The 20,197-nt window shown below is 48.0% G+C and overlaps 1 protein-coding gene across 2 annotated transcripts in view; it reads right to left on the bottom strand.

Moving 5' to 3' along the window:
* Positions 1–10,139: 10,139 nt before the first annotated feature.
* Positions 10,140–20,197, bottom strand: part of ZFYVE26 (zinc finger FYVE-type containing 26) — a 69,008-nt gene continuing 58,950 nt past the window's right edge. For both annotated transcript variants that reach the window (XM_058655130.1, XM_004584453.2), the window contains exons 36-42: positions 18,576–18,773; positions 17,710–17,909; positions 16,917–17,058; positions 15,632–15,691; positions 14,909–15,091; positions 13,912–13,956; positions 10,140–11,435 (exon numbers count right to left, since the gene is read on the bottom strand). In XM_058655130.1, the coding sequence (XP_058511113.1) occupies positions 11,232–11,435; positions 13,912–13,956; positions 14,909–15,091; positions 15,632–15,691; positions 16,917–17,058; positions 17,710–17,909; positions 18,576–18,773 (1,032 nt within the window). In that variant the 3' untranslated portion in view covers positions 10,140–11,231. The remainder of the gene's footprint in view (positions 11,436–13,911; positions 13,957–14,908; positions 15,092–15,631; positions 15,692–16,916; positions 17,059–17,709; positions 17,910–18,575; positions 18,774–20,197) is intronic.

Genomic DNA, 20,197 nt, shown 5'->3' with positions numbered 1-20,197 from the left:
TTGAGGCTAAAGTTCTCACCTTGCACGTGCTGGGATCCCATATGGTCGCCGGTTCTAATCCTGGCAGTCCCACTTCCCATCCAGCTCCTTGCTTGTGGCCTGGGAAAGCAGTTGAGGACAGCCCAAGATCTTGGGATCCTGTGCCCACATGGGAGACCAAGAAGAAGCTCCAGGCTCCTGGCTTCGGATCAACTCAGTTCTGGCCGTTGCGGCCACTTGGGGGGTGAGTCAGCAGATGAAAGATCTTCTTTGTCTCTCCTCCTCTCTGTATATCCAACTTTAGAATAAAATTAAAATAAAACTTACAAAAAAAAAAAAAGAATGGCTGGCCAGTGCCTGTTCTAACACTTCACCTGCATTCACTCATCTATCCCTGGGCTGCAGGTGGCCTCATCCTCTTTTCAGATGAAGAAAGCGAGGCACGGAGATACAGAGTGACTCATCCATGGCCATACAGTTACCGGCAGGACAGTGATCTGACCCTGTTATTTGGACTCTCCAGCTTCTACTGTACATCATTCTGTTTCTTCTGTACACATCACTACTCCCCCAGACTCTATTTCTGCTTTCAGACTATTAATGCAGGACTAAAAAATCTAGCATATCGTTTTATTATCCAGTAGGGGTGGGAACCTTTTTCTGTCAAGGGCCATTTGGATGTTTGTAACATGCTTCACACAGTTACCAACTTAAAAATTATTAGCCCACTGTAGATTTAATGAATTCGGAGTCCTGCCTGCAGGTGTCTTGGCAGGGCCAGTCCAGATGATTTTTCAGGCCTTCTCTGGCCTGTGAGTTGGACGGTCCTCATCTCTGCCGGAGAATCCTTGTTACTACGGGCTGTTAGTATATACGCAAACAAGATTGGAAACATGATGCTGAAATGCCAGGCAAATAAAACACGGAACGGGAAGTGCCTCTCCCTCCTCACCTTCCTTTCATGTCATTCTCAAAAGACAACTATTGCGAAAGCTTCTTACTATTCCAGAAAATTAAAAAGTGTATGTACACTTTACATACCTTGGGCAAAACCAATGCAAACTGTTAAGCTTCTGACTTCCCTCACCTGATTTTCTTGATACTCTTTTTATCTCACCATAAGAGAGATGTCTTCTTTTTCATGGCTACACTGTGTTCTACTGTAATAATATACCATAACCCTTACTCAACTAGCCCATACTCAAGGGACAAGCTTTTTTATTTTTGTTCTCCTGCTAGAAATCATACTGTTACCTATAGTTTTTAAAGGATTGATTTATTTATATGAAAGGCAAAGTTACAGAAAGAGAGAGTTTTCCATCCGTTGGTTCTCTCCCCAAATGGCCACAGTGACCTGGCTGGGCCAGACAGAAGTCAGGAGCCAGGAACTCCACCCAGGTTACAACATGGATGACAAGACCCAAGCACTCAGGTCACCATCTTCTGCTTTCTCAGGTGCATTAGCAGGGAGGCAGATTGGAAGCAGAACTGCTGGGTTCCAAGTGGCATTCACATGGCTTACTGGTGTACAGGCAGCCACATAACCCACTATGCTACAATGCCCTGTTAACTGCAGCTTGAGATTATATCTGTTTATTATATTCCTAATGATAGCATTCCCAGGTCAAAGGACATTTACATCTAACTATAATAAATGTGAATTTATTCAATGAATCTAAGTAACTCATAAACACAGTCTTATGGACAGCATGTCATGATCACTTCCTTTCCATGACAGTGTTAACAAGCCTTTGTGATCTTTACTAATTACTGATGAATTTCACTTCATTTCATTTCATTTCTCACAGCTCTAATTATGATTTTAACTCTTTCCATGTTTATTGACCAGGCATTTATTTTTCTGGAAACTATTTATTTCCATACTTTACTTGTTTTCTAACTGGATTGCTGATATGCCTGATTTGTAGGAATTATTTGTAAAGTATGACATTAGAGTGTCATTAAAAAGGCTGTAGATATGCACTCTAGGCTTTGATGGTCTTTTTATATTCTTACAGTGCTTTTAAAAATCCCTACGCAATACATTTGGCTATATAAAAATCCTTTCCAATATACTAAGAGAGACATAAAGAAAAATGCTGTAGGGTTCCACTTTGATGAGGTGCCTAGAGTAGTGAATTGCAGAGGCAGAAAGCAGCATGGAGATTACCAGGAACTATGGGGAGGGTGAGGGGGAAAGTCGTTGTCAAAGGCTTATAGATTTTTGGTTGGACTGATGAAAGTCCTGAAGACGGATAGTGGTGATGACTGCACAAGGTGACTGTACTTAACACCATTGAACTGTACACTCAAAACTGGTTAAGGCAGTAGAAGGTGATTGTATTTAACACCATTGAACTGTATACTCAAAACTGGTTAAGACGGTTTTATGTTTTATATATATAGCAAATAAACATGTTATTTTTGTGCCATATATATATGGTTCACTCACATGTATGTATATATGTATGTATATATGTTCATATGTGTGTGTATGGCACAACAAAAAAATTAAGCCATTCAGGAAAACCTGGGTTTGCCTCTGCTTGGAAAGGCTTTCCATGTGTTAAAATTATGAAGGCCTTTCTGTTCTTCTAGAACTGTTATTTCAGATGGTGTGGTTAGGAAGTGTAAACCTAGGGTGAGTGAAGGCATGAGGCTTCTGCAATCAGGTGAAGAGGTGGCAAGGATCTGAATTAAGATGACGAAATGGAACAGGTTTCTCTGGCAGAAGAGGTGGGATGCTAGGAGCTAGTCTTCCATCAGGCACAGGTTTGATGAATGGCGGGGACTTGTACGTTGAATGAGGAGGAAGAAGTGGTCAACATGGAGATTCCAACCCAAGCAGCATGTCCAATGGCAATAACATTAATATGAATACAAAAGATCTTTAAAAAGTTAGTAGAGGGGACAGTATTGTGGTGTAGCAGGCACAGCCACCACCTGCAACGATGACATTCCATATGGGTGCCAGTTTTTGTTCCTGCTGCATCACTTCTGAGTCAGCTTGCTGCTAATAACCTGGAAAAAGCATAGGAAATGGTCCAAGTGGTTGGTTCCCTGCCACTCAGGATTCAGATAAAGTTCCTAGTTTAGGTCTGGTTCAGTCTTGGCTGTTGTGGCCATCCGGGGAGTGAACCAATAGACAGATCTTTCTCTGTCTTTTTTTAATTAAAAAAAATTTTACTTATTTATGTGAAAGGCAAAGGTAGAGGTGGAGCGAGGGAGTGTGGGAGGGAAGGAGAGACAGAGAAAGAAAGACATTCCATTCACTGGCTCACTTCCCAAATAGCCACAATGGCCCAGGTTGGGCCAGGCCCAAACCAGGAGCTTGGAGCTTCACGTGGGTCTCCCATATGGGTGCGGGGCCCCCAAGCACTTGATCCATCTTCCACTGCTTTCCCAGGTGCAAAAGCATGGAGCTAGATTGGAAGTGGAGCAACTTGAAAGTGGGACTTGAAATGGTGCCCATATGGGATGCCAGAACCTTAGGCAGAATTTCACCCTCAGTGCCATGGTGCAGCCCCAGATAAGTTCTTTTTAAAGAAAGTTCATGAAAAATGTACATTATGAAAAAAAGTCATGGATGATTTTAAAATGTTTGTGCCAAATAAACTGACACTTTATTTAAATTTTCTACTATCTTTATATATTTATTCTTTATTATATTTATTCTTTATATATTTATTCTCCTTTTATTTGGAAGCCAAAAAGATAGAGGGAGATGGTGTCTCACTCCCCAGAGGCCTGCAATAGCTGATGTTGGGTCAGGCCCGGCAGGAGGAAGGAAGCTAGAATGGGGTGTCAGGGTTGTTCCACAAATTTCTATAGTTTTTCTAATGTCTAAGGCTGTTAAGAATTTGTTATTTAGGGCCCAGCGGCGTGGCCTAGCGGCTAAAGTCCTCGCCTTGAAAGCCCCGGGATCCCATATGGGCGCCGGTTCTAATCCCGGCAGCTCCACTTCCCATCCAGCTCCCTGCTTGTGGCCTGGGAAAGCAGTCGAGGACGGCCCAATGCATTGGGACACTGCACCCGCGTGGGAGACCCGGAAGAGGTTCCAGGTTCCCGGCATCGGATCGGCGCGCATCGGCCCGTTGCGGCTCACTTGGGGAGTGAATCATCGGATGGAAGATCTTCCTCTCTGTCTCTCCTCCTCTCTGTATATCTGGCTGTAATAAAATGAATAAATCTTTAAAAAAAAAAAAAAAAGAATTTGTTATTTATAAATAATAAGTTACACTTAAAATCTTCCTCAAACATTCTAAGAAGGTGGAGAATTTCTCTGCACTCCTGATCTGTAGTGGAGTAAGAGGAATATTAAACAAATTTGGTTTTTCAGTTATTAGAGGCAGTTCCACTGGGGGTGCAGCGTTGTATTTGAGGGAGTTGCTGTACTTCCGAGGTCAGATGAACCATAGGGAAACCCACAGTTTTGAGGATCCATCAGGGAATTCTAGGGACAAGAGCATAACCTTTCCCACGAATTATTAGTGTTCCAGAATATCAATCATTCAGTTGTTTTATCAAACACATAATGGGGTCAGGAACAGTTGTGCTTGATGAGCCAATCTCTTAAAATCCCTCGTGTCACCTGGTGTTGGGAGGGGTCTGGCCTCTTCCTCCTCCATTGTCTCCTTGATGGAGATGGATCTTTCAGGATGAGGTCGGAAGTTGTCTTACTGGAGGGGCTTCCTCCAATGGATGGGGTCCAGGGCAAGAAAAGCCCATTTTCCCCAGGGTTACCATGACTATTGATGCTTGCTTGGGTATTGGAGAGCATCCTATAGCCTTGAATCTACTTTGTTTACACTTCAAAGAGATCTGGTGACCTTACGGTATCTCAGGTTTCTGAGTACAGTCAGCAGTTAGCTATGCTAGATTTGGAATGAGTGTTCCAGTTTTCTGTTACTACACATCTTTGTGCCCTGTTTATATCAGGTGGTTTTCAGGTCCACCTACACCATTATTGTTGATTGGTTATGTTTGTTCTTAATGTTGCTTTGCTCTCAAATGAGAAACTGGATATGTTTCTGGGGAAGAGATAACGACAGCAATATCACTGTACACAGCTCAAGCCATACTGAAAACAGAAGATAACTGAGTTTGACTTCTGCTTTCCCCAAGGACTGCACAGTTACTTTACAAGATTTATGGACAATTAGCTTTTAAAATAATTGTAGAGTTCCATTTTTCTCCCATTAGACTGGAAAATATCTAGCTTGGTATTTATTTGGAAAATTAGTAGTTTGGTAACTATTGAAGCAAGACTGTGGGAATTAAAGCATTCTCTACACTACTGGTGGGAGAGTTAATTGCTACCACGTCTTTGTAGGGTGTTGTTTTGAATAGGACTCTTGAATGTAAGGAAAGTTTAACATTTTAACATTATGCTATTAAAAGGAACAAAAACTTAATCCAAGTATAGTGCTTGGAAAGTGAGCTCAGCGAGGGGTCGTTGCGTCACTGAAGGTGTGCACTCAGTGTTTCATGAGAAGGCTTTTTTTTTTTTTTTTTTTAAAGATTTACTTTATTTTTATTACAAAGTCAGATATACTGAGAGGAGGAGAGACAGAGAGGAAGTGGAGCTGCCGGGATCAGAACCAGCAGCCATATGGGATCAAGGCGAGGACCTTAGCCACTAGGCCACGCTGCCGAGCCCGAGAAGGCTTTTTGTAAAAGCCAAGTTGGACCTAGCCACGCTGCTTCCAAGCTCACTCAGTTGATCATTTGCCACTGCAATCCTCTGGCTCTATCAGATAGCTGGACCAACAGGGCTCATCTGATCTTGGACTGTGAATCTTCAAAACCATGAGCCACAATAAATCTCTTTCCTTCATGAGTAGCTTATCTTGAGTATTTTGTTGTAGGGATGAAATCTTTTAATACAGAAGGTAAGTGGTGAGATGTACCAAATGCACACATGCTCTGGCTCAAAAACATAAGACAAAATAATACAGCACTATTTGAGGTGGCCAAATCCTGAAATGTTGACCAACAGAGACTGGTTAAATCATTCTGGAATATTTTCACCATGAAACACTTTGGTCATTAATGCTTTTTTATGCATAAAGGCAGTCTGGAACTACATACACTAGAGATGAAGTGACACCAGCAGCCTCCAGGAGGAGGTGACCAGGTAGGGAGACAGGGATAGGAAGGTCTTTCTACTTACTTTTTGTACCTTATAAATGTATTCCTCATCTCTATCCACCGTTCAACTGCAACCAAAACAAAGTAAGCCTTTCTGGTGCCTGGTATTGTGGCACTGCTGCTCATGATGCCATTAACCTATAGGAAGGCTGGTTTGAGTCCTTGTTTCTCCATTGCTCACATGTCTGGGAAAGCAATGCAAGGTGGTTCAGGGCTTGGGCCCCTGCCGTGCAGCTGAGACTCAGAAAGAGTTCCAGGGTCCTGGTTCTGATCTGGCCTAGTTCCAGTTAAGGCCATTTGGAGAGTGAACCAGCACATGGAACATCTCTCCTCTGTCTGTAACTCTGCCTTGCAAATAAGGAGTGAAAAAAAAATACCATCTTGCTCAGGCTAGGTATGCAAATAGGGACCTCCACTCCATCAGCCACGGCTGATGGGCCGGTGTAGCCTGGCCCAACTGCTTAAAAAGCAGCTGGCGCCATCTTGGCTCAGGGGGCCAGAGCACCTGTCGGCATCAGGCTTCGCCTGCTGGCTGCCCACTGATGAGCTATGGGTACTTGGGCGTTGAGGAATGACTGCCTAGGGATATCCATGGATAAGGCCACTGTACATGTAGGTGAGGAATGAATTCTGAGTGACACCCAAAGACAGGGCCACTGTATTGCAGATAAGTGAGGGAAGTGAGTCCTGGTGGTTTGGAGGGGGAAGAGACTGTATGGGTCAGACTGATCTATGAGCCCTCATGGGAGTTCTGAGATGGGCTTATTAATATAGAGCATCACTGACTGCCCCACGCCAGCCCACATGAAAGCTAGGGCTGGGACGCTGTCTAAAAGGGCTAGATTCCAGTACTTGTCGGAACGGCGTATGTCACATTAGGCAGCGCTATGACACTAAAAAGCACATGAGAGAATCAGGTCTGAGGGTAGATTCTGTGGGGGATAAGAGGGCCCAACCAAATGGAAGTACAAGTTCAGCTGGTTAGCTCCTAGCAGGAATACAGGCCTTTCCTGACTGACCCTTACCCTTTCTGGTTCTTTTTTTTTTTTTAAGATTTATTCATTTTATTACAGCCAGATATATACAGAGGAGAGACAGAGAGGAAGATCTTCCGTCCGATGATTCACTCCCCAAGTGAGCCGCAACGGGCCGATGCGCGCCGATCCGAAGCCGGGAACCTGGAACCTCTTCCGGGTCTCCCACGCGGGTGCAGTGTCCCAATGCATTGGGCCGTCCTCAACTGCTTTCCCAGGCCACAAGCAGGGAGCTGGATGGGAAGTGGAGCTGCCGGGATTAGAACCAGCGCCCATATGGGATCCCGGGGCTTTCAAGGCGAGGACTTTAGCCACTAGGCCACGCCGCCGGGCCCCCTTTCTGGTTCTTATTGTTGGGTGTTACAGCTCAGCCAAGTCCGGTCCACATCCAGACACAGATCACACAGCTCACCTGGCAGGGGGGGATCCCCTCCTGGACCACCACTCCCACTGGAGACTGTGAGAGCTGGGATGAGGGCAGACCAGGCTGGGCAGGGTTACAACACGAGTTAACTTGCATGTGAGCTGGATCATGGGAAAGCCAGACTGGGTTAACTATTCTTACTGGTATATACACAAGCCAGAGTGGGTAAGGGTTGGCTGGGCTTTGCCACAGCATCAGCTGGCAGATGCTGGCACAGGGGGAAAATTCTGTCAAGTTAAATTGCAGAATGACCTGGACAGTGCAAGGTCCAGGAGTGGGAGTGATCCCATTAGGGAAACATTGGGCACATCCCTCTTTGGTTGCCACTCTGACTGGGACAGGCATGGCTAGACAGAGAGTGGCGCCAGCTGGCACATGTGTGGGCTGGACAGTGGGACTGGTTGGGACGTACGAGGCTTCAGTGCCTATTAATATGTATGAGAGCTGAATGGGATGTGGGACAGACAGGACCAGTCTGCTGCATGTATTGGCAAGAGCAGGAATTAGGACAGAGGGTTGGGCCTGGTGGGGGTTATTGCAGGTACCTCTGACTAGGTTACAATTCCCAGTGGTTTGTGTGAGGGCCAAGTGTGTGGTGGGCAGGATCAGGATGGATTGCAACACCCATTAGTTTGCATAGAAGACAGGGCTGGAGACTGACCCAGCAATTGCAACTACCAGTGTGTGCGTGTAGGCCAATTTGGGCAACGGATTGTACTGGACCCTGTATTGGCATGCACACACAAGAATCAGGTCTGGGATCACCACAGATGAAGTTTTTGTGGGATTTCCCTACCTGAATCACTGGACTCAGAACTCCAACCATAGAGAAAATTGTAGGTTCCATGGTCTGACTGTGGAGTGCATGTGTCAGAGCTGGGCTTCCTCAATGGCTTAGACAGAGCAGTGGACAGTATATCCAGAAACACATGGAGGATATGACAGTACATTGAAGCCTGCAGAGGACACCTGGCACTACAACAGAGGACAGAATAAATTGATCGACTACCCCAGCCAAGTGTTGGCAGAGAGTATCAGAGGTGGTGGGGAGGCTGGGTGTGGCTTCTCCTTTTGTCTCCCACTTTCTCCCAGATGCAGAAAGGAAAAAAAACGAGAATGTATGTAAACGGTGGTCTCACCCACATTCCTGTAGCCCTTGACCCTTTGTACCCTAATCAAGTATGTAAAAATCATCAAAAATAAAAATTAAAAAAAGAAAAGCAGGTTTTTGATGATGCAGGGTACATTAGCAATTTTTAGCACGCGCGAGGCTTGACATAAATCCTATGGCAAAGAATCACTAGTCATGCTGGGGAATCATGTGGAGCAAGTTTGAGAGTTGAAGGCCATGTGTTCTTTCTCACTCAGCTTTTGTAATTTGGAAGGCAGACACACACACACACCATTGGGTCACTCTGCAAATATCCATCAAAGCTGAGGCTGGGCCAGGCAGAAGTTAGCAACTCAATCTGTCCCTTATGTGGGTGGCAAGGATCAAACTGTTGGCACCTCACCTGTTAACCTCCTAGACACACACTGGCAGGAAGTTGACAGTGGGAGGTGAAGCTGGGGCTTAAAGCCAGGTCATCTGACACAAGACGCAGGCATCCCAAGCAGCATCTTACTCACTGGGTTAAACACCGGAGCTCCCACTCCCAACCTCTTTTCTCCTTCCAGAGGGTATGAGAGAAAAGGGCAGGAAAGGTGTGAGGACAAAATAGCACAGAGAAGTCAGGGAGCCAAGACACTTGTTGGACAGACACTTTATTGTGACCTGTTTGTAAAACATTCAATGTCTCAACATGTACACTGGATTTGGGGCCGCTGTTGTTTGCTGGAGACCACAGTGTGATGTTCAAAGGTCTTTCATCTCGTCTTATGTCAGTCTGGTCAACGGCTGCCTATTTCATAGCTCAAACAGAGGAAAAAGTCAGGAAAATTTGGGTCTTGACATCCCAAACGTAGGGTTTCAAGAGTTGCGACTCATTCATATAAAGTGCTTTTTCAGTGCGAAAAAAGAAAAAAAGTAGATCGAGAAGGGCCAGCTGCTGCTGGGGGCATGGGACATGTTCTGTGACCCAAGGAAGGAAAAGTGGCTTGGGAAGCTCCACCCCAAAAGAATCTAGAATTATCCTTACAGCCTGCCTCCTAATAGGACCAAAATACGACTATGACAGCTGTCCATACTAGTTGCTTATTTGACTCCAAGGACTCTTGGTTCATAGGGGAATCCACAGGGTTTCCAAGCACCAGGAATAGATGACAGCTTCTGGTTCCTGTTTGTCTTTAGCAGTGGTGGTGAGACCCAGAGGCTGAGCTCTGGCTCCACTCGCCTCTTGAGGCCTTTTGTTTGCAAATCTATGACATGGAGCAGGGCAGAGCCTTCCTCAAACACTGTCCCATCTTGGGGGAGAGGGGTGGTTGGGGAGGAAGGGAGGAGACGAGCCAGTGTTATTAGAGCAGCACCCTCTCCCCACCTGGTGTGACTTGCTCACTGTCTTTCTCTGACTCTCATCCACAACAAGCCTGATACTGAAGCAAACGTTTGACTCCTTCTGTTCAGATACAGCCAAGAAGTGGCTCTGCTTTCTCATTGCTCACATGTTGGTCGTTCCAAAGAGATCCAAGGCAAACAGGCAGGACCAGGAGTAACCAGCTTGCTAAGGAGCTTAAGGGGCACCATCAGGAGGGACCTCTAGCAGACAAAGGTCAGCCTTTCAGCCCTGGGATCCGACTACCATTTCAATTCCTACACCCTCCCAGAGGCAGTCATGTTTTCTCTCCTGCCAGCACTACAACAGGCTATTTCTGAGGGCCAGCTCTGTGCTGTGAGTGCCCCACAACTACACACCTGTTGGAGAGGTTGGCGTTTTGCCTTGCTCCCCTCTGGAGGAGCCTTAACGGGGCTTGTCTAGCCCACAGGCCAGCCTCCCAGACCTGATTGCAGTGCACACACAGCCTCTACCGCCTTCAGCTGCCAGCCTCTGAATGCTCTCCTGGGCAGCTAACCTTCCAGAACACTTAGCTTAATTCCATGTGCTTGTGAGAAGAGACGCCTAGCAAATGGTTTCACTCTGCAGGTAGCACATGCCCCAGTGCCATGTCTGAATCTGGGGAAGTACAAGAAGGTACAAGAGGCTATCCGTGGTGTGTTCTAGGCTGCTCGGCGAAGCCCTTCTGCCTAAGAGGAGCTCCCCAAGTGTTTCCACATGGAGGGGATTCTGTACAAACAGGACAACCCGGGTTAAGAACCAAAACGCAGGGGTGGGGGTCGGGAGGCCAGACTGGCTGGAGCCTAAAGCAAAGTGTGTCTCTTCAGTGGGGGAGGGTTTCATTTGTTCAGAGATGCTGGGGCGCAAACACAGATGCACTGGCGCATGTGCACACGTGTGCGAAGGTGCGCACACACTCACTCACTCTGAGGTAGAAGGAAGCCGCCATCTCCAGATAGAGTCCACAATTCTATGGGAACATGGCACTTGCGTGAAAGGTCCCGACCTTGCCGGAGAAGGTGAGCAGGGTCCAATCCAGTGCTTTCTCCTCTCAGGCAGAGCCGGAGAAGTCCCAGCCCAGGAGAGGACAGTGGTGGAAGGTGTCACCCCTCATTCTCAGGCTACGTTTTTCCTGATCCTGCTGGCTCAGGGTCACTTCCTGGAGCCCGAACTATGGGCACCTCGGGCGTGGCTTGTCAGAAGCCACTGGGCACAGATATCCTGTACCACTGTGTCGCCGCTGCTCTTGGCAGCCTGCTGCACCTGCTGGACAAGGGTTGTGGCCCGGGAGTGCTCTTGCTTCACAGCGATCAAATATGCAGAACGCAGTTTGCAACATGTCAGGTAGGCCCGAACCTGGCAACGGAATACAAGACAGTGGGTCACTGATCATCATCATGGAATTGAATCGCCAGCAGACAAGTGGGGCTGCGCCGGCAGACAGACCTCACTGGCCCCTCAACCCACTGAGTAACTGAACGCTTGCCTGGTATTGTTTTGTAGCATCTCTTTAAATGTGCTAGACATTAAGTTACTACAAATAAGCCAAGACTTTTGAAAAGAATGCAGGTAGATGGGCAGGCAGAGTCTCACATCTCTCCCCACCACACAGCTCGCTCTCCCTGCTACCACAGGTTCTCGGGATCCTTCTGTCTTCAGAGCCAGTGCCGTCCTTACCTGCAGGCTGCGATCTTATACTTATTTGGGTGTTTGATGGATAGATATGTGTCGCTGTCCCGCAGCGATGGACTTGGTGCACGGAGCCAATAATAACAGGCGTGGACCCTGACTGATGGTCAAAAGCCGAGGTTTATTAGTAGCATCCGACTTTATACTCTGAGGGTCATATAGGATAAGGGAGGAAGTGCTGAGCTTATCAACAAAACCATTAATGCTTGTTTGGAACTTCTTTTGTCTTGTATATTCCACCAGGTGTTCTCATATACATATGCAGATGATATCCAATAAGGTATACAAAAGGTAGCCATTTGGTTATTCTCCTCCAAATATTATCCAACCAACTGCAATCCTGTGCTCACTGACCTTTTAGGGTCACAATGTCCTCCTACAGATATGTGCCTCCTTAACCAGGTTTCATGAGGGCAGGCATCGCGTCTGCTTTTTCTACCCTCTTGTATCACTGGTGCTTAGCAGAGAGATTGACACATAGTAGATGCTCAAGAAATACATGAATGAATGAATGAATCCGTGAACAATTATATCTCCCCGTTTACAATGGACATATAGAACTTCTTTGTCTATTTTTCTGTATTCAACCTGTTGAACTTAAAAAAAAGTTTCTTTTTTAACAGGAAATCTGGGGAGGAAAACACATACTTGAACAGCGACTGCTTGACCTCTTTTGTCTGGGCTGGAGGTGTGGGCACCTCCTACGCTCCCCAGTTGAGGAATGCTGAGCACGGTGGAGGCCTGTTGTGATCACCATGACCCTGACAAGCTGTGATCTGGGCTGGTAAGCAGCCAGACCCTCATGGGCTGCGCAGACGCCCTCTGGCAACACGCTTTTTTCCCCACACATGTCCCTCTGTGTCAGCAAGAGGGGACTCTCTGGGCTTAGCGTGGAAATGCTCCATCTTTCTGTTTCATGTCTCAGTCCCCAAAGTCTTTCTTTCCTGAACTCGGATCCACATGGGTCCTCTACAGCTTGGTGTCCGGCACGTCCTGAGCTTGGTGAAGTGATCAGGATCCTGCAGTATGGGCACCTCACAGAGGCTGCCAGCTTTACCTGGCGCCCTGGATGCTACGCAGATTTCCCAAACTGGCAGCAGAATTCCTACCTAGAGGAGAAGAGCAATTCGCTGGAGAGGCTGGGAGAGAAAGTGGCTGACTTTTGGCAAGACAGGGCTGCCGAGGAAAGATATCTGAAAAAACGATGGTGATGACCCAGATCTGAGTGTGCGCTTTCCTAGGGCTCAAGCCCCGTGGAGGGGAAGTGCAGAGCCAATTGGGAAAGGAACCCCATCGTCTGGGCATCCGGAGGGCTGGGTAGCTGTCGTGCTGTCAGGCTCTTACTCTGGTTCTAGAAAAGTAAGTACCCACCTTCCCCAGGAGGAATTTATGACTTGAGCTGCTTAATCCCTTGATGGAGATCCTATTTGGTACTGGGACCAGCAATACTGTGGGTGGGGAAGAGCCAGTGCTGGGTAAGGGGCTGTTTGCCTGGCATCTTTTTTATGAGGGATGCAGCTGGTAGCTCACTGCTCTCTGATAGCCAGCCTGGCCCAGCCTCTCTGGGCCTGGGGATTTTCCTGCAGAAAGGAAGGGACTGACCCAGTGGTTAGCCACACATGGGGGTACCTGGGAGTCCTTGGATTGTGGCTGGCATTCCTCACTAAGGCAGTAGGAACAGAGGTGTGCTAGTTCCCATGACATGGGGTTGGGGGGCAGTTCATGGGCCCTAGCGGAGAGGCCCATTCTAGACAATGAGACTCCAGGAGACGCTGTCAACCAAAGGATTGGCTGGGGCACTCTTCACTGTATCCTTTCTCCTCCAGAAGAAAAGCAATGCCTGCCTAGTCTGGCAACCCCATTCATTCCATCAGCTTAAAGACGGAAATGAGAGAATGCTGTCTGGGAAAAGACCACTGTGAAAGTTGGAGGCTTGGGAGCAGCCTGAGATGTGTTTGTCTTGGGCATAAGGAATAGGTTGGTTATCATTTATCGGGTCCCTATATATTCCTTCCCTTTATAGCCTTCCCTCTAAGTCGCAGCTCCACCTCTGAATAGCAAAGATGCTGAGCTCCAAAGTTGGACAGAACTGTTCTGAGGACCAGCGCCAAAGGGCATAGCCAGGGTTGGAGTCATGGCTCACCTTGTTGTCATCGTTGTGTATCGCCTGGATCAGGCTCTCCAGCTCCTGTGCAGAGCAGAAACACAGCCGTCATGAGAGGGAGAAGGGGTCCGTCCAGTTCCCTCCCAGGTACATTGAGTCTAGGGTGGCAAAGCCTGGCTGACTCCTTTCTTGTACGTTTTGTTCTTCTTTTTTTTTAAATTAGTTTTTATTCTTTTTTATTTTTATTACTCAAAAGGTAGAGCAATGGGGAGTTGGAATGGGGGATGGCATTGTTCATCTGCTGGGTCACCCGGCGGCTGCCCCCCACCCCACCCACAACTGGCTGCAATGGCCAGGTGTGGGCCAGGTAGAAGCCAGGAGCCAACAACTCCATCCTGGTTGCCCACGTGGGTAGCAGGGGCCACAGCGATGTGGACAACCTTCTGCCACTTTCCCAGCCTCATTTGTAGGGGTCTGGATCAGAAGCAGAGGAGTTGGACTTGAACCAGCAGTCCAACAAGGGATGCTGGCATTCCAAGTGGCTGCTTAGCCTGCTGTGCCCCAATTGTAGTCTCCTTTGTTGTAGATTTAAGTCCTGCTGGAATCTGTGGAGCAGGAACAGCCCCAAGAGATCTCCGCAACAGCAGTCCTTCAACCATGGATGTGGTGCTGCTCACCCCACAGAGCAGTCATAAGGGCACAGTTTTGCAGGCAACGGCCTTCCAAGGTCAGCCACTGGCCCACCCTGTCCTCCTCTGGGAACTCAGGGACAAGTTCAACCCCATTAGCTGGGACAATTCTGGGTGCATGTCATGTCCCACCAGGGAACGTTGAGGGACAACTTCTGGGTGAAGGGGTCATCACCATGAACTTGGTTTATGAGCGAAGGTGGATCAGAGCAAGGCCTTTATTACAGAGGGGTCAGAAAGACACAGGCATCTTGCAGAGTTTCACACACAGCACAGGGACCAGTAAAATAAAGAGATGGGATGAGAGGACACACAGTCAGATGGAGGACACAAGAGGCAGAGCGCACCTGGGGTGGAATTCTTTTGAACGCTTCCAGGCAGTTGAGGAGGATGGTGTCTCCGTCACTTTTGGCCGCCATGCCTGACTCACTGACACACTTGAGCAGCTGTCGGATCTCACTGTACTTCTCCTTTTCCACCAGTTGCCGGGCAGCCCTGCAGTAGGTGGCAGCAGCATCTAGCTGGAAGTCCTGGGATACAATGTGGGAAAAGGGCTTTAGGATAACGGCAGCAAATAGCAGCTATGGTAAACAAGGAAACAGCTACAAACTCCAGGGAGCCATGCGCCCTGGACACAGCACCCCAGAGCAGCTCAGCTCCTGGGTGTCTGTGTGGTTTGAGTAGTGACGGGAAGCCCACTGAAACCCCAACCATCGGAGTTTCAGTGGGCCACAGCCATACTTGATCCTTTTATCACAGGAACAGACAATGTACCCTAGGGCCAGCCCCTGTGCAGTCAGAGGATGGGGCAGGGGAAGTCCTGGGTCAGGAACTGTTCTGTGCCTGGCTTCAGGGTCTAGGTGACAGCTTCTGATTAGTTTGTCGCTGGTAATTTGGCTCTTGGCTTGGCGGGCCAGAGTCATGCATCTGACCCAGTTCTGTAGTAGCCACCTTCTTGACTTCATCCTTAAAGCATGTGTAAATCTGCTTTTCTGGGGCTCAAGATTTTTGGAAGAATAATCTCTTCCAGACCAATGGTTAGGCATAAGCTTGGATAATCCCAGTCATACCTGTAGAACACGGAATGCAATTCCAAACCCATCTTCTACATTTTTCCCCCCAAGCATGACCTGAAAAAGAGAGGGAAGCATGTTTAGGGATGCAATAATGACTGTAGCAAGTCCTCCAGCAAGGACAAGCACACCCAGGTATTCGACTATGCAACCAATATTTACCGAGACCCTACTCAGTGCCAGGTGCTAGGGATACAAGAGCTGTTAATGGGCTTTATATACTTATTTAAATTTGTGGCCAGCATGCAAAACTTGGCCCTTTTTTTTTAATTAATTATTTTGCATTATGTGACAGTTTCATAGGCTCTGGGAATCCCCCCACCCCTCCCCTACTTGGCCCTTTTTATGACAGAGACAATAAATGTAAAACCAGGATCGGTGCATGAGTGGAGCAGGAAAGTACTTCTATATTAAATCAAAATGTGTTAAAAAAATGAGTCATAAAGCTAAAAAACAAAAAAAATTTTTGCTCCCTAGCTCTCTGTGGCTCTCTGTGGCTCACATTCTAGTGGGGTAGAAGCCATCAAACAACTGGAAGAGGGGTGAGCGTTTGGCAGGTAGCTGAGGTACTGCTTAGGATGCCTGCATCTCACACTGGTGTGTCTGGGTTCGAATCCCAGTCCAGCTCTCTGCTGATGTGCACCTTGCTGTGTGCATGGGAGAGTGGCAGCAGTGATGGCTCAAGTACTTGGTTTCCCAACATCCACATGGAAGACCCGATTGAATTCTGGGATCCTGGCTTAGCTCGATCCAACTCTAGCTACTGCAGACATTTTGGGAGTAAATCAACAGATGGAAGATCTTTGTGTCTTTTTTTTTTTTTTTTTAGATTCACTTATTTTTATTGGAAAGTTAGATATACAGAGAGGAGGAGAGACAGAGAAAAAGATCTTCTGTCCACTGTTTTACTCTCCAAGGCCTCAATGGCCAGAACTGAGCTGATTAGAAGCCAGGAGCCCGGAGGCTCTTCTGGGTCTCCAATGTGGGTGCAGGGTCTCAAGGCTTTGGACCATTCTCGACTGTTTTTCCAGGCCACAAGCAGGGAGCTGGATGGGAAGCTGGGCCACCAGGACACCAACTGACACCCATATGGGATCCTGGTGTGTGCAAGGCGAGGACTTTAGCCACTAAGCTACCATGCTGGGCCCCTGTCTCTGTCTTTCAAACAAAACAAAAACAGATGAGATTTGGAAGAAGCAAACACAACCCAAGTGCAGTAATTCCTAGACCTTACAATGCAGGTCGGTGTTCTGCAAGTGAGAACCTGAACTACTGTACATACCTTGCAGGCGACATCCATTTTCATGTGGTTGTTTCCAAACAGGGTTGGCAGAGGCAAGCTGGTGATTTCAGAGGTCCCTGCACTTTCGCACCGATGTAAGAACCGGGTTACTTCCATCTGCAGCTGGAGTGTATTCATGTGCCTGTGTGGAGAGAAGGTACATGCTCCAGCCTCAGGAGGGGCTGCAGGGATGGCCCGAGGAAGGCTGGACAACTGAGCACTCATCAGAAGATGGTGATGGGAAAGGGACCCGGGCTACCTTAGAGCAGTTATGACAAAAGGAACACAGGAGTCCTGGGGCAGACAGACAACAGCTAAAGTGCACTGGGGGACAGAATGCTACCCAGCCACTAGATCCACTGCTATCTACTAAGCATTCATGTCCCAAGGTCTGTACAGAGGGTAAGAGGGCTGTGAAGGGGAGAGGAGTGTGTAGTCATTCAACCTCAAGGGACATGAGTGGTGGGGGTGTCTTTAATGCTGTGCTGAGAAGCTTTCGGAAAGCCGGTGACTGAGCTTGGCAGGGAAGAAGAGAGTAGCAGGAGACAAAGCTGGTGCTGGATGACCCGGGACCATTGTGGCCAAGTGGCAGGAGTTTGGAGTTTGGTCTGATTATGGTCCCATTGTGGTCCCGTATTTCCTCCACCCTACTCCTCCCCTGCAGGCTCCACAGCAGGCTGAAGAGCTGCAACAGACTGACTGGCCCAGTGATGACTCCTGCTGCTTCTTTATTATTTCAGGGAACCAGAGGCGCCTTTCTGGGACACTGCGTGCCCCTGGAGCCTGGAACTACCTCGACACTTCGGCTGCCGTCATCTTCTTCCGGAAGAGGGTGGGTTTCTTCCTTCCAGAGCCGCGGGATGTTTCTTGGAGGTAGATCTTCAGGTGGTCCTTGGCCTTCAGCAGCCACGACAGCTTCTCTCCCAGTTCTGTGTATGACTTTGCTTTGTGACTGAAGAACCGGATGCAGGTCATGGCGGCCCGGACTTGGTCCTAGACAGGAAGATCAATATTCAGGTCAGAGGAGACAGGACACACCAGAAGGCAGGCTGTGATGGACATTCTGATCTGACTGCCACCCAGAAGGTTAGGTTGCCAGTACCCAGTCCTGTTCCCAGCTGGACTATTTGACATGAGTCAATTCAAGGACCAGATGGTGCTAACCTGAATCAACTGGCTCGACTCTTGAATAGCATGCTATTCCACCACTAAAGAGATCTGAGAAAAGCACACTTAAAAAATATTTAGAAGGCAGGGAGACAGACACAGGCAGAGAAAACTCTCATCTACTGGTTCCTTCCCCAAACGCCTGTAACAGCTGGGCTGAGCCATGCTGGAGCCACAAGCTGGGAACTCACGTCTGCGTCTCCCATGTGGGTGGCAGAGAACCAAGTAAGTACCTGAACCATCACCACTGCCTCCTGGAGTTTGCAATAGCAGGACGTTGAAAGGAGGAGTGGGGCCAGTGACGAGATGACAGTTTGCCTTGACACTTAGGGTGAAAATATGAATTCTAGTTCATGCAAGACAGCAAGGTGAATGTGCTCTGGGGATTGTCAGGCCAGGGACCAAATGACAAATGTCACTCCGTCATCCTCTATGGCACAGGTTCCCGTGCATGGCAGGGCATCTGTGCCAGAGGACAGGGGCTGCTGTTACCTTCATAAACTGTTGCAGCTCATATAGGATGTGATAGTAGTTCTTCTTTTGCAGGTGCTGGCAGGCAGCAATCAAGTACTTTCCCCAGCTCTCCAGCGTTGGGTCGATGGACTCCAGCAAGTTTTCCAGGGTGTGCAGCTTCCCACTTTTGTAGCTTGGCTGGAAGATGCCTTCGATGAAGACGTCTGGAGGACTCTCCTGGAGCAGGGTGAGGTGTGAAGGCAGAAGTCTTGAGCCTGGCTCTGGCACTGGCTGGGATGCTCTCTGAGTTTCCTCCCACTTACACACCTGCAGCACCCCTCATGGCAGTGCTTTATAACCTTGTGGGACCACAGGTCCCTCTTAGAACCCCTTGTGGTGACAGCTTCCCTTCTCTCCCTACTCCTTCACAGTTCTCTATGCTCTCTGACTTCCATTTCTATTCTGGGACATTCTCTCTGGAGCCCACTCTAAACTAGCCTTTGTGCCTCAAAGGGACACTGAAACTGCCCCTCAGGTCACCTCTAACCTCATAAACTCAACAGGTAATTCTAACCTCATTCTCCACCTGACTGATTGGCAACTTTTGATATAGATGGTTTCCTCCTTTAAAAAAAAAAAAAAACTACCTCATGTTTCTTTTAAAAGTAAATCTGTAATTGAGAAAAATGTTCTTTATTTGGCCTCTAGGTTCCATTTCTTGTCTCTGGCTGTGCCTACTCAATTTCTTTTATTGATTGTTCCCAATCTCCCTGGGTACATTAGAGCAGCCAGTTCCACTTAGCTATGCTGTGCTTGATGTTTTCATCCAGTCTCATTCCCATCCCTAGCCATTCTCCTCCCACTCCCGTGAACCCCAGAGCTGCAGAGCCAGTTTGCACTGGGTGGCCTCCACAACATGTTCTCTTGGGTACCCCCCTGCCAGACTTATTCCATCAGCAACTACATTCCTAGTCTTTCTTGGAAATCTGTTTTTCCATGGTCCTTCCCCTTCTCAGATTGGAACTTGATTCTTCCAGGTGTTTAGGTTAGAAACCTTAGACTCCTCTTTCCCCTCCCACTCCAGCATTAAATCATCTGCAAAGCCTATTGGCTGCCCAGGAAAGTCCACCTGCCCTCGTTCTCGCCGCCTCCCCCATCTCATACTAGCTCACATGAACATCACCACTTGGCAGGACTATCCAAACAGCTTTCTCCCTGGTCCATCATGTACTCCTGCTTTTTTTATCTAACACCAGCCAATCAACCTGAGTGGTTCTGCTAAGCTCTGCATCAGGTGCTCCTCCTGGGCACAGTCTTCCGTGGTTGTTACATTCAGGGCCAGGTCCAGGTCCTCTCACTGGGTTCAGGCCCTGTGTGGTTTGACCTGTCACTTTTCTGACCTTGTGTGCTACCTCCCCAAGCCCAGTCCTCCCTGCTCAGCCTTTGCCCTTGGCACTCCTTCTTTCTGGCCTATGATCCCCTTTGCACCTGCATGACTGTTCACTCTGCTGCTGTCTTCCCTGGTATCGCACGGACAATTTCACAACCCATCCCTGTCTCCTCCCCCACTTTATTTTCTTCTGACTCACTATCTACACTGTATATTCTGTTTACCGTGTTTACCGTCTTCCACCCTACCAGAATGAGAGTTTGATGAGGTC

The sequence above is a fragment of the Ochotona princeps genome, chromosome 26 (assembly GCF_030435755.1).
Source record: "Ochotona princeps isolate mOchPri1 chromosome 26, mOchPri1.hap1, whole genome shotgun sequence".
NCBI lineage: Eukaryota > Metazoa > Chordata > Mammalia > Lagomorpha > Ochotonidae > Ochotona > Ochotona princeps.
The sequence above is the reverse complement of the archived record's forward strand: the minus strand, read 5'-3'. Positions and strand labels throughout refer to the sequence as shown.